Raw genomic sequence first — 13,556 nt, forward strand, 5'->3', positions numbered from 1 at the left:
GAAGGCACAGAATAGGGGTGGTTAAGGTTGCTGGGACCCATCCCTTTTGTGTCTTCTGGCTTCAGCATAAGCCCTTTGTTGGGGCCACCTTTTTTAGGAGACCTGCCTGACCAGCACCCAACTACATCCTCTGTGAGTGGGGCCCTGAGCTAGGGGCCACATACATCCCCCCACACGGGGACCCTTCCCAGCCCACTTGGCTTTTAGCAGAATAACTAGAAAGCTGTGCCATCCCCGCCCCTCACCATATCCAGGCCTTCAACCCCCAGGGACTGTGACCAAAGACATCCACCAAAGGAATATACCTTGAATTAGCAGGACTCATGGGCACAGGCCCAGCATGTCCAAAGATCTGCCTTCAGAGCTCCAAGTGGCTGTGAGCCCCGTATCCTCTGCAGAAGCAGTGAGCCTTATCACCACCTCATTGAGATTCCCTGCAAGTTTTCGGAGGGGCCGAGGAGACGCCATTGAGGGCAAAAGGCAGTCCCCATGCCCTGACCAGACTCCTAGTTCTCACTGAAGGCAGCCAGAGTCCTGTGACCAACCCCAACCTTATTCTGTGCCAGAGATTTCTAAACTGTGGATGGCAGAATGGATTTCAGTGCTCCAGTGTGGGCCTCCCCCAGAAACCTCTCCTCAGAGTCTACTCCCTGCACTGCCCCCTGAAGCCCCCACATCCCCCAGCAGCTTCAGAGCAGCAGGGGCTGGGGTGTTGGTGTATCAAGCCCCAGGGAAGTCGGTGCTGACATCCCAGGACCCCTGTACCCTTGCCTGGGTAGAGCTCTGCTGGACAGGCAGGAAACAAGGTGAGGGACCTAGGCCTCTGCCCTCCCAGAGGCCCCCCCTCCGCCAGCCCACATGCATGCAGCCCCCACGGAAGCCCCAGCAGGCACTGCTGCCCTGCCCTTGGGCTTTGGGCGCTCTGAGTGATACCCTCCTTTCCCACTTCTGTTTCCTCAGGTTTGTCTCCAAGAAAGTGTTTTATCACTTGACAGTTGACAGGCCTGTGATCTACGATGGAAGTGATTTCCCGTAGCCTCAAGCACCTGGATTCTAGATTCTAATAGTTTCACTTTATGCACAGGAAACACTACTCTTGCTCACCTGTCACATAAAGCACTAAAAAAAAAAAAAAAAGGTGGGGGGCAACTGCTCCGAATCTAACCAGTGTGTGACTCTGGGAGACAGGCCTCTGGCCGCCCCTCAGAGCTGCATTGTCTGGAGCCTGTGTACTTAGCACTACGCACGGTCACTCTTAGCCTCCATGGCTTTTAAGGGCTCAAGCAATGTTTCCAGTGATTAGGGATCCACCTGTCCTCACACCCAAAGGGACATTCTGCCAAAGGTTTAAACACTCAGGAGACCTTCAGCCTCTCCTGGAGCCACAGCTGGCTCCCTGCCTCCCGAGGAGAGTTGCCCAGGCCAGATCAGGGATCCCAACTTCTGCTCATGGAGAGAAGCGCCCCACTCTGCCCAGCAGGGGACAGGCATCCTACGTGACCATGAGCTGGGATGTCCCGGCCAGACCCTGTGAGTCCTCAGGCTGCGAGGCCTCTCACAGGGCCATCATGACAGTCAGGGCACCCCGGGGTGGACTGGGGAGCCTCCTGAAGCCCCAGCCAGCCTCTTGCCATTAGGCCTCTGTCCCTTCCTGCCCCCATCAATTTGGGGCTGCTCCAAAACTCAGCAGTTTTGGAGGGGCCACTAGCTGCACTTTCTTCCTGGCCCTTCTGGGAAGGTCTGCTCTCATGCAAAGCCCTTCACTCAGGCAGGCCCCTCAGTAGTTCAAAACATGGCCCTAGAAATCAGAACTAAAGACTGCCGGGGAAACCGACGCCACACACAGAGGACGTGTCCTGCAGTGGCTGTCTCCACACTGAGGCTGAAGCCCCCGCTGGCTCGCGGCGCGGCCCTCAGCACAGGCAGTGCTGTGCGCTGGCCCTTAGGACTCACTCCTCAGCTGATGGGCTGTCTCTGTATAAGAGCCTCTGCCTCACCCGCAGACGTGTTTACTAATGATCGTAATCAGGGTAAGAACCACTTTCAGAAACTTCAGCCTTCTTATCAAAAGTCTTTGGTAACTCAGGTGCAACAGGCATAATTCATGAATCTGTTTTGAGTTCCCTCCTCGGCCCTACTGCCCATTGGTCTGTTCCCCAGCACCCCATGTGCCCACTTCCTGTGGCTCAGCCCACCCCTAAAAACCAGGAGCCATCTCCCCTTGAGGGCCGATGAATCCCGCTTCCCTTTGCTGGCCTCTTTGGGCCTTGTTCACGGAGGCTGGAGCCTGAAGTCAGGGCTTAGACACTTTCACAGGCGAGCAGGCCATCTGACAACGCAGACCGCTTTGGCCAGGTGAGATGCACCAGGCAGAGTGTCTGGGGATCTGAGTGCTGGGCCCAGCCCGTCCCCCAGCTGGTCTGGTGACCAGTCAAGTCACACCACACGGACACTTCATCCTGTCACCTGCAGGCTTGGTCAGGCTGGTACTGAGAGCCTGAGCACGGGTCAGGGCACCCAGGCCAGGTCCAGTGCAGACCCCTCCGGCCACCACCCAGCAGAGGGGACTCGTGCAGCAGGGGGAGGGGGAAATAACCTCCGTGATGGACTCAGAACTTTCACTCCTTAGGGGACTTGGCCATTTGCAGTTCATTTTAGGCAGGGCAGGGGGCAGAGTGGTAAATTTTCCCAAGAGATTAACCCAGAGAGAAGCGGAACCTGTCCTGCTCTTTCCTTGGAGCAGCCGCTGCCTCTGGCAGAAAGCCACCAGGGGCCCTAGCATCTCCCAGGGGCCAAGGCCTTGACCATGCTCAGCAGCCAGACTCCCAGAGACTCTCCCTAGCTTCACACTTGTCCTCACAGGTGTGCTACAGGGCAGCGGATTGTTCCAGAGCAAGTTGTCCTGCCTTTGAACCCACCCTCTCCCCTGGAAAGGGTCATCGGAATTAGTGGTCTGCCACAAGAAAGAAACTAACAAAAGAACCCAAAGCAGTCTGGAGTCTTGTTTCGAGTACTTTCCCAGGATGCTATGGAGACTGGCCAGCTGATGGTGTCGCCACCATCCTGTGCAGCTAACAGCTCCTGTGTTTCCTGTGAAAGGCCTGGAACATTCCATCCAAGCCCCCCCCCCCTTGTGAACCTCTGTCACTCAGCCGGCAGGGGACCAACTACAGCTTAAAAATGACATGGTTCTCACGAAGCCAGCCCTGCTGTAGGAGAGCAGGGGCCCCTTGTGGTGTGCACCCTCTGGGGCATTGACCATAGTAGTTCAGAGGACCGCCTGCTCTCCCCCAGCAGCCATGTCCTGATGCCGTCGCCTATTTATTTTCATACTGGACAGACTTTTCCTTCATTATTTTGCCGTGTGAGCTCGAGTTTGCTGTGCATTATGCAACTAGAGAACATGGTGGCGTATTTCAGTGTGGCTTGTATGAATAGCTTTATTCCTATTTTAAAGAGGTTCCCGACTTTACTGAGGTTTTGGGGGTTGAGGTACTTTTAAAAAATGCAGGTGACAATGAAGAGCAACTATTGAAAGTGGTAGCCCCAGCCGGTAGACTGACACTAGAAATCATCAATGGGACCCCAGACCACTATTCAGCACAAAACAAAACAAAATGAAAACCCAGCAGCCCCTGGATGGCCCAGCTCTCTGAATAACAGCCACTTGCTCTGTAGTACCGATCCCGCTACCTTGTTCATCTCTGCCTCAGGAGCCACTAAGCAACCTTGCCGAGAACTCAGCCTCTCAGACATGCTCACTTGCAGCAAGGAAGGGCGTCAGGATAAATCGTGGCATCCACGGTGCACTTGTGGCCAGAGTCTGCTGGACTCCAGGTCAACCAGACCAAGAAGGAATCTGGAACTGAAAAACCCCACCGGGTCTGTAAAGTAGAAAAAAACCACATAATATAACTGAAAAATCAAGGGAATGGTTTTTCTGAAATTCTTCAGTTATCCACTCCCTGTTCCTCCCCCCAAGGTGGTTAAGCCGTTCTAGACTCAAATGAAAGGAAATCCCCATTTGGAGGTGAAATCCCAGAATTTGTGCTTTACAGGCCACTGGTTAGATGTCTGCTCATTTTTAAAGTTTTTTAGGAGTTTCATTTTTTAAAGTTCGCCTTTATAACTACATGTAAGACCCCCATTCCTGGCTCCAAGGGGTTGAGAGTGAAAGCAGAGAGAAGCTGTCTGTGATTCCGAGAACCAGCGGTCACCCTTACAGAGACCAGTGAGCCAGCCAGCCGTGTTTACAAAACACAGAGCGAAAGGCATTGCTTAGAGGAAACCTGGAGTTTTTCTCATTGCGTTGTGATTCTTCCAAGGAGATAGGGAATACTTAATTAATAATGCCTTTTCCCCCATAATTGCTTTTTAAAGATAATAAAGTCTATCTTTAGATTTCAGTAGACATCGCCAATGAACAGGCTTCCTTAGAACCTCATAATGAGTGGTATCCAGAGATGCTTCTGCCTCTGGGGGCTGCAGAGCAACATCCGTGCCTCCATTGAGCAGCTTCCAAATCAGAATTGCATTTTGATTGACAAATCCTCAATTCTCGAGGCCTTATGGGGTAGTGGGTCTGGGAACCCATTGCATTCTTACCTGCCAAAGAATTACCCAGAAGCACACCCAATGCCAACACCCCACCTGCGCAGTAGGGGTGAGAAACTTTTATATCTCAAAATGTATTCCTTTATAGCATCTGCTGCACCATTGGGAATGGTTTTATTTTTAACCTCAGGATTTAAATAAAGCAAACACTATGACATGGGGGGAGTAGCCTTGTCTTTTATTCTACTGGGACATAAGGCCCGTTGATGAAGTTACCCAGACCAGACTCATAGTTGAGTTGCCCTACCAGGAGACAGCCTCAACTGGTACACTCCGGATTTTCAAAAGGGCTCACACCAGCAGATACCCTGAGAGGTTGCCATGTGGCCTGGTATCCAGACACTTTCCCATCTACCCTGATGTCAGTGCTCAGACCTGCTGGAGCCAAGGTATCATTCTAAGCTACCCCCTCTACCACGTGAGCTGCCTGGCTCTCCTGGGCTACTCGGAGACACTGCAAGGAAAGAGCACACCTGCTGACCTACCGGAACAGCGGGGTCAGGGGGGAAGGTCATGGATGCCCTGAAACCGTGATCAGTGGAGCTATGGTACAAAGCTGGGCAAGACCATCAGGCCAAGGCAGCTGGCAGAGGAAGAAGTCCCATTCCACTGCTATTTAGCTACTGGCACTGGGTCAGCAATGACCGGACACGGACCTGGAGGGGATGTGACCCAGACATTCCTGGACCACTCAGATCGAGCTCGGGCTGGACGGTCCATCCACACTCGCCTCACACCCCACATGACAAGGGCTCCTACCTTCGGGTGCCTCGAACCTCACAGAACACCCTGAGCCCCCCTTCCCTCCATCTCCCTTCCTTCCTCCTCCAACTGTCCCCCTGTTCCCAAATTCTCATGCGGCCTCTTCTTGAATCTGTTATAGGGAAATAAGTTGTACTTTCTGTAACCATAGCCATGCTCTCCCTCAAGGGCAAGGACTGTATTTCCTTCTTCATCTCCCTCTTTTCCCTCAACCGCACAGTGTCAAGCACCATGGCAGATGCAAAAGTGCTCAACACATATGAGATCAAAGAGGATACTGGTCAGCTAGAAGGCCATCAACAATCCCACTGGCCAGCTTGGCCAGGGGCAGAAGCTCCTGAGATTCCCATGGCAGAGAAGGGCAAAGAGCAACCCTGCAGGAGGAGGTGTGGGGAGCATGGAAGTGAGCTGGCCTCGATCCTGCTCCCCTTGCATCCCCATCTTGTACTAATGATGCCCTCAAGTCAAGCCTCTTACTGTCCAGTTGAAGTTATGGAAGATTGGTTTCTCCAAATGCCCAAAACAATGCAGCAGGAGCTCTTTGGTAAGAGAACAGTCCCCTCCAGAGACTTGGTGTCCACGTGGGCTGGGAGCTGGAATGAGAACCAACTGAGACACAGAGCTGTGTATGTGACACTGGAGGCTGGGATCTAGGGGCCTCCATGTCAAAATCCCCATTGCACCCCCACCCTACTCGCTAAAGCACTAAGTAACCCAAGGTGACCAAAGTCTGGTCCAGGTTCTCCAAGCCCTACATTCAATTCCAAGAACCCGAGCCCAGCTTGGTGTCTGCAGGTTCTGTGGCACTTGGAGGTGCCCTGCCTCTCCTGGCCATGTTCCCCGGAGGTGCTGGAGGATGTAGAGGTTCCCCCAGGGGACTCAGAAGGAAACTCTCAGCAGGTCAGCCCTTTCGGTTTGAAGATGCGTGGGAAAAATCTGGTGAGAGGATCTTGCCACCCACACCCCTCTGAAAAGCAAATAGATTGGTGAAACCTGTCACCCAAGATGAGCAAATGGACTTTTTTTGAGAGAGCAGTTGACGCTGAAGCCATCAGAAACCAGGGGGAGAGCATAGCTATTATGAAAGCCATTCAAAGTGGGTTAGGGTTGACAGAAAGGTCAGCCTTCTACATTTCCCACACCTGTGGTTTCTAGAGGATGGTGAAGGCGAGCACAAGTGTGATCGCCAACCTCTGGTCTTTGATGTCTGTCCCCCGTCCCTCCCCCAATCTCCGCCCTCTGGGGGAGGAGGGGGCCTGGTGTGGCTTCCTCACACTTTCTGGCACAGATGGACTATGGTTGTCTCCAACGAGGCTCCCCCACCTGAAGCCTGGAATGAACAGTCTTCTTAGCTAAAAAAATGAACAAAGTGAGACAGGTATTGCCAAACCTGACACACGTGAGTGTCCCTGCCAAAAGGAAGGCCTCAGTGCCAGGCCAGGGTTGGCTTTGGGCCTGGGACTCCCTAGAATTGTCAAAGAGAAGGCAAAGTTTGGTCATGGGGTAGGGGGCCTCCCCAGCTTTCCACTCCCAAGGAGCCCTCTGAGCCTCAAGGAGAGAAGGATCCTTCCCAGAGAGGCCGGAACACCTGTGAGCCAGGTCAGTGGGGCAGGCACTATCTTTTCCCAGGAAGGCAGGAAGGAAGGGGGTGAGGGCGGTGGGCAGAGCATAGAAGAGCAAACAGACACAGAAGGCGGTGGCTGCAAACATGGAAAAGGTAGTTGGGTTTGTAGCTCTGGCTCTGAGTTGGCTTCAGGGCTTCCCGTGCTCTCACAGAAAGGCCCTGGGGCGGGGCAGCAGCCACCATCCCGCCACCAACACCACCACCACTGAGGCCTCTGCACCAGAGGTCCATGTGTGGGGCCAAGATCTTTGCCGAGACGTCCCTCCTGCAGCAGCTAGGACCTCCACAGAACTGTGGGGTGTTCTCAGAGAGAGCATCACCCATCCACAGCCACGACAAGTCTGGTTTGTCAGGCTGCTTCCTTCACAAATCCACCAGTTGTGGTGCTGGTGACGGTGAGCCACGCCGAGCAGGCCCTTGAGGGTCACTGCCGCGTCACCGCCTTGGTTAGAACTTGAGGGGTTAAACGAGCTCGTGGGTCCGTCCCCCAATTTAACTCCACCAGCGACCCTTAAATCTTGGAAGCAGGACCTCTCCCTCAGCCCGCTGGCCCGAGCACAGGGGAATCACCTGGAAGGAAACTGTTCTGCAGGTAAAATCTTTTCATGCCCATGGTTTCGTTTATGGCTTGCGTTTGTCTTCAAGGACATGTTGCTCACTGGCAGATCATTTCTAGATGGAAAAACATTCCCTTCCTCCAACCCAAAGTGGCTCCACTCATGTCCAAAATTTAAGGATTATAGGAAGAAATGAGAGTTTGGTAGTGATGGATACTGTTGGGGGAGGTTGGGTTGAATGTGGAGTCCTCACCTGGTCCACCTCCAGAAGTCAGAAGGCCCGTGAATATGGGGGGGGGGGTGCAGAATGGCATCTTTCCCCTGACTTTGAACTAAACCTTCGGTCTTCACTCCATCATGAATATAAAGAACATGTCACACTAGAGTTTGTCAGCAAGACCTGTGGCTTTGTCACCAATGGAAAGAACAGATATTTTCACATGACACGACAGCTATCACAGACTCTCAAAATGTCATCGCCGCTCTGAAGCGAAGGCTGTCATTAGACCTGCTGGTAGATTCTAATTAATGCATTAATAATGAAAAGGCACATATATTAGTAGTTCATACATTTGTTCTGATTTTTAGAGAATTGTATCACAACAGAGGTTTTCTTTGTAATCCTATGTATTTTATTTTATTCATTTTACAACATTCTGAGAAGGGGCCAGTAGGCTTTATTGGGTGCCAAAGTACATAAGGCCAAAAAAAAAAAAAAAAAAAGAGGAATCTAAGGAACTTTGGGTTCTGGTAGGTCTTTATGAAAAAAAGGAGGCAGATCAGCTCATCACAGCACCGGTTTATTAATAACAGTAGGTGGTAAATATCATTCTCACAGGCTCTCACCATACGTCAGCCCAAGACCCAGGGGAGCTGGTAAGTCTGCACCATTTATAGAGCTTGTTACTACGCCTGCACCAAGCTGAGACAGCTGTGGGAGTGGTTTTCTCTAAACTGTTTTCATTTAAAAACAAAAACAAAAAACAAAAAAACACCTCTCTCATAAAGCCGGATTTGCTATGGCAGCCCTTGACCTTGGTGTGTGCATCATCCACACGAAGGGCTGCGTGGGATATTTATTGTCACTATAGTACTGCATAACAAGCAAACTCAACACCAGCGGCCTCAACCCGAAGCATTTATTTAGCTCCCAGGTCTGCAGGTTGGCGCAGGCATCGCCGGGAACTGACGCACGCCCTGGTCAGCAGCACATCATCCGAGCTCTCCCGTGTCCAGCAGGTGGCTGGCGGGCGGCGGGTCGCGGCCGGCTCCCTCTTGCGTCTGCGGCCAGCTGCTTGGTCAAGGGGGGCAGGGGACGGCTGGCCTACGACGACCTCGGCCAGGTGACCGTGCCCTGCCCCTCATGGTCTCACACCCCCAGCAGGATGGCCGGGCCTGTTCGGGGAAGTGCTGGGCAGGTTTCCAGAACCGCAAGTGCACATGCCCAGCCTCGTGCCCTCTCCAAACAGGCACAACATCACTCGGACCGTGTTCTGTGGGCCCGAGCAAGCACCGAGGCCTGCCCAGACTTGGGGGGTGGGAAGAGAGACCTCTCCTGCTGGGAGAACTGCCAGGTGGCTCTGCGAACAGGGACAAGGGGCAGAGGCCACCTCAGAGTCTGACCATCGAACCTTCCCTTTCGCCCTGGTCCCAGCTCCCTCGGGAAAGCGCTTGCTTCTCCTCCAGACACGCCCACCCGTGTAACACCGCGGCACACACGCGACTCTCCATGGACACATCGTCTATGAGAGCAGCAGCGAGGAAGACGGTGTCGTATGGGGTGGGGGCGGCTGGAGGGAGCGTGCCCCCGCACACCACACTGGGCAGCGGGGCGCCGTCATGCCTGTCTCTGCATGAGGACGCTAGAAACTTAGCAGTGGCCGCCCCTGGAAACGCGGCCGGGGCATCTGTCCAGGCTTTGGAGCTGGTGCCAGGGGATACCCTTCTGTGCCACAGAATTACATTTATTACACGCCAGATTAACTTTTAAAATTTGTTTTTTTATAAAGATACTTCTTTATTTCTTTTTAAGTTTTTTTTTTGATTTTTATTTATTTATGATAGTCACACACAGAGAGAGAGAGAGGCAGAGACACAGGCAGAGGGAGAAGCAGGCTCCATGCACCGGGAGCCCGACGTGGGACTCGATCCCGGGTCTCCAGGATCGCGCCCTGGGCCAAAGGCAGGCGCCAAACCGCTGCGCCACCCAGGGATCCCCACTTTTAAAATTTGAAAACGGGAGCCTGGGTGGCTCAGTTGGTTAAGCGTCTGCCTTTGGCTCAGGTCACGATCCCAGGGTCCTGGGATAGAGCCCCATGTCGGGTTCCCTGCCCAGCAAGGAGCCTGCTTCTCCCTCTCCCTCTCCCTCTGCTCATCCCCCCCCCCTCTCAAATAAATATAATCTTTAAAAATAAAATAAAATTTGAAAACAAATTCACATCAGCTCATGGCTGTCTCCGTTTCACAATAAACAACCAAACGCTCAGTTCCGACGAGCTCAAGTCACAACAAAGTTGTTACTATCTCTCAGACATTCACCCAAAGGATCAACTACTCAACAGTAAGCGTGACTGCATGAAGCCAGGGGGCGAGGAAGCTGGAGCCTGGGCAGGGCTCCTGCTCCCCTCCCCAGGGGCCGGCCCGGCCCACAGCCACCCCACCTCCTGACTTGGCCTATGTGGGACGAGAGCCACACACCTGGATTCCAAGGTGTGAACGGACCAGTGGGACCAGAGTGCCTGCACTCCAGAGGGGGAGAAAGTATAACAGAGCATCTAGGACATCAGATTCTAGGGTCAGAAAACCTGTATGGATTCCTCCTAGCTATGGCTGGAGGCAAGGGACTGACCTGCTCTGTGCCTCAGTTTCTCCACCTGTTAAGTGGGAGACATAATAGTAGGTACTTTATAAGGATGCTGTAAAGACCATAAGATCAAAGAAAGGCCTTGCTGGGGCACCTGGCTGGCTCAGGCGGTGGAACAGGTGACGCTCAATCTTGAGGTTGTGAGTTCGAGCCCCATGTCGGATGTAGAGATTACTTACCAAAAAAGAGCCTCACATAGTGGCTCCCATAAAGAATCACTCAAAAACATGAGCATTTCTTACTAAGAAAGTCATCTACATGCACTTTTTCCTCTCTTCGGCTCTCCTCTCTCTGGGTGCTAGTCAGCAAGACGGTTGGGGCATTGAGTGATCCGGGTCATTGAAAGACAAGTTAACTTACAGAGCAGCAGCTTGTGGTGGCTTTAACACCTGACCCCAAGGTTAGATGACACCGTTAACAGAAGAGGTGGGGCCTGTGGCTGCTCCCCAGGATTCTAGGCCAGCCTGGCACTGTTCCAACCAGGGGAAAACAGCCCCAAGGATGCTCTGTGACCTCAGAAAAAGATCTGCCACTTCCTCCTGGTTCTCTCAGACCCTTGCTCAGGGGAGCCAAGTGCCATAAGTGCCCCCCTGCAAGCTGAAGAGGCCATGTGTTGGTGCCCTGCATGGCAGCCAGCATCAAGTGTCAGCCACGTGGCCTGACCTCCCGTCAAGCTTTCAGGGGACTGCAATCCCAGCCAGTGTCGGACAACAACCACGTGGCAGACCTTGAACCAGCCATTTCCAAATCCATGACCCTCAGAACAGTAAGCACAATAAAGCAGCTACTGCTATATGCCACTGGGTTCTGTGGCAACAGTAACAAGAACACAACCGGATGGAATACAAGCAAGTTTGTAAAATCACTTCTTTCATCAAAAAAAAGCAAAGGTCCAAGGAAATTGTGAATGAGCCAAAAAGAATGCTATGTCAAAAATAACAAAATTACAAAATCAATCACCCCAAACCCCAGTGGCTTAAGACAATAACAATTTTAGTACATCTCATGATTTTCAGGGTGAGGAGTTTGAGCAGGGCTTGGCTGGGTGAGTCTTCTGTTCCACATGGTCTCCATGGAGTCCACTTAGTGGTATTCAGGGGGCGGATTGGCAGGTCTGTGGGGAAGTAACCAGGAAAGATGGACAAGGGCCAGGGGTGAGGAAGTGACCACCACCAGGTGTGCTGTGGCCCAGGAGTCTGCCCGGGCAGGGTGCACTGCTCTTGCACCTGCATGCACACCTGCAGCTGACTTTGAAGCCTCACAGCTGTGTGTGTTTGGGGAGGAGCCCCAGGACAGGGAGCAAGTAGGAACCTTCTCCATTCTGTGAGGATAACATCATCCTTTGTTGGCTCACCCTCCCAGCCCACCTTTGAAGGGGGTGTCAGCAAAGCCCAGGCTGTCACACGGCATCGTTTAGAGCTTGCATGCAGTGATGTCTGTCCATCTGTCCTTGCATCCCCTGCTACTCAGCCTGGTATTTGGCAAATCGTTGGTCAGCTCTCCAAAGCAATGGCTGGTTTGTCTGACCATGGCAGGCCAGGCGGGATGTCATCACGGGCAGAAGCCAAGGCTGGAGGGCCCGGCATACCCTGTCTGTGCACCAGCCTTACTAACTGCATGACCTTGGGTGACTTAACATGAGGCTCAGCCCCTCTGTCTGTAAAACGGGGTTGATCCCAGTACCCACCTGGCATGGAGTAAACAAGTCGGACATGGTGGCTGAAAGGTCCTGGCAGGGAGGCTGTCTGTCCTGCACACCAAGGCCCTGACCTGTTGTCAGTGCCCAAGATCTCCGCCCGTGAATTAAGATCGGACACAGCCCGGGCTCTCCAGCCTTCTGAGATGTGTTCTGGGAAGATGCTCACCACAGTATGTGGCTCGTAGACACCTGGTGCTCTGTACCTGTCTGGTCTTAAATGGGCTCTTAGAATTGGCAGCCCCTGGTGGAAAGATAGTCACAGGCTGACTTCTCTCAAAGCAGACACTGAGCTGGAGTTTGGGGTGCAGGATGTTTATCAGGCATCGACACTCATGAAGGGAAGTGGGAGGAAGCAGGATCGAGCAGAGGGAGACTCCATGAAGCAAGTTGGGTGAAGCGTGGCCAGCCTGGCAGGGAGCGCTGCAGCTGATGCCACCTACCAGATGGCCTCCATCCCCCACTTCTTGGGCACTGGATGCAGTGGCCTTGGGTGACATGGCTCTGGCCAGGGCTGCTACCTGCAGTACAGGAGGACCCTAGAGTAACTGGCAGCTGGAGATTGTGTGCTGCCCACAATGCCTACAAGCTCGTTCTGGAGGGGAAATCCAGTCGGTGCACCTCCATCTGACCACAGAGATTTCTCACTTAGCCTGTGGTACCAGGATTGAGTGTGACAAAGAAGTATGTTGAGAGCGGAGGGAACTCATAGAGTCAAATGTTGGAGAGACACATTTGTCTGTCTTTTGTAGGTTTTTATGATAGAAAAAGCCAGGACAACCCCAGTGGCCCAGCGGTTTAGTGCCGCCTTCAGCCCAGGGCCTGATCCTGGGGTCCCGGGATCGAGTCCCACATCGGGCTCCCTGCATGGAGCCTGCTTCTCCCTCTGCCTGTGTCTCTGCCTCTCTCTCTCTCTCTCTCTCTCTCTCTCTCTCTCTCTCTCTCTCTGTGTGTGTGTGTGTGTGTGTGTCGTGAATAAATAAATAAAATCTTAAAAAAAAAAGCCAAAGGAAGACATTGAGTGGGGCATTCTCTATTGGGGTATCTGTACCAACAAAATAGAAACGATTAGAGAAAAACTCCCGCTCCCAGGAGGATGCAGGCACAGACCTGAACTGCAAAAAGAGGGGCAGACAGGACGGGGGAGAAAGAGACTGCCCTGCAGAAGTACCGTGGCATCTTGGTTGTGATGATGACCACACTTTACAGCACGGTACTCACTGATCATGCACAGTAAACGGTCTGTCAAATAAAGAGGGAGATTTCTTTTGAGCATCTAAAATGTGGAAGGTGAAGGTGCTAGAGGCTGTATTACCTCCCCTTTTTCCAAGCTGTGTAGAGCGCAGAGCACTGACCAGAACATAGGAGAAGGAGGAGCAGCTCCGGTGGAGAGAGGTCCACTCCAGTGTGGAACAAACATCTCTGAACACCAAAACCAGA

The 13,556-nt window shown here is 52.8% G+C and overlaps 1 protein-coding gene across 2 annotated transcripts in view; it reads left to right on the forward strand.

Annotated features, from left to right (window-relative positions):
- FYCO1 (FYVE and coiled-coil domain autophagy adaptor 1) overlaps positions 1-4,776 on the forward strand; it is a 73,100-nt gene extending 68,324 nt beyond the window's left edge. For both annotated transcript variants that reach the window (XM_055342804.1, XM_055342805.1), the window contains exon 18: positions 961-4,776. In XM_055342804.1, coding sequence (XP_055198779.1) covers positions 961-1,036 — 76 coding nt within the window. In that variant the 3' untranslated portion in view covers positions 1,037-4,776. The remainder of the gene's footprint in view (positions 1-960) is intronic.
- Positions 4,777-13,556: the final 8,780 nt, after the last annotated feature.

Source organism: Nyctereutes procyonoides, unplaced genomic scaffold, assembly GCF_905146905.1.
Source record: "Nyctereutes procyonoides isolate TBG_1078 unplaced genomic scaffold, NYPRO_anot_genome, whole genome shotgun sequence".
NCBI lineage: Eukaryota > Metazoa > Chordata > Mammalia > Carnivora > Canidae > Nyctereutes > Nyctereutes procyonoides.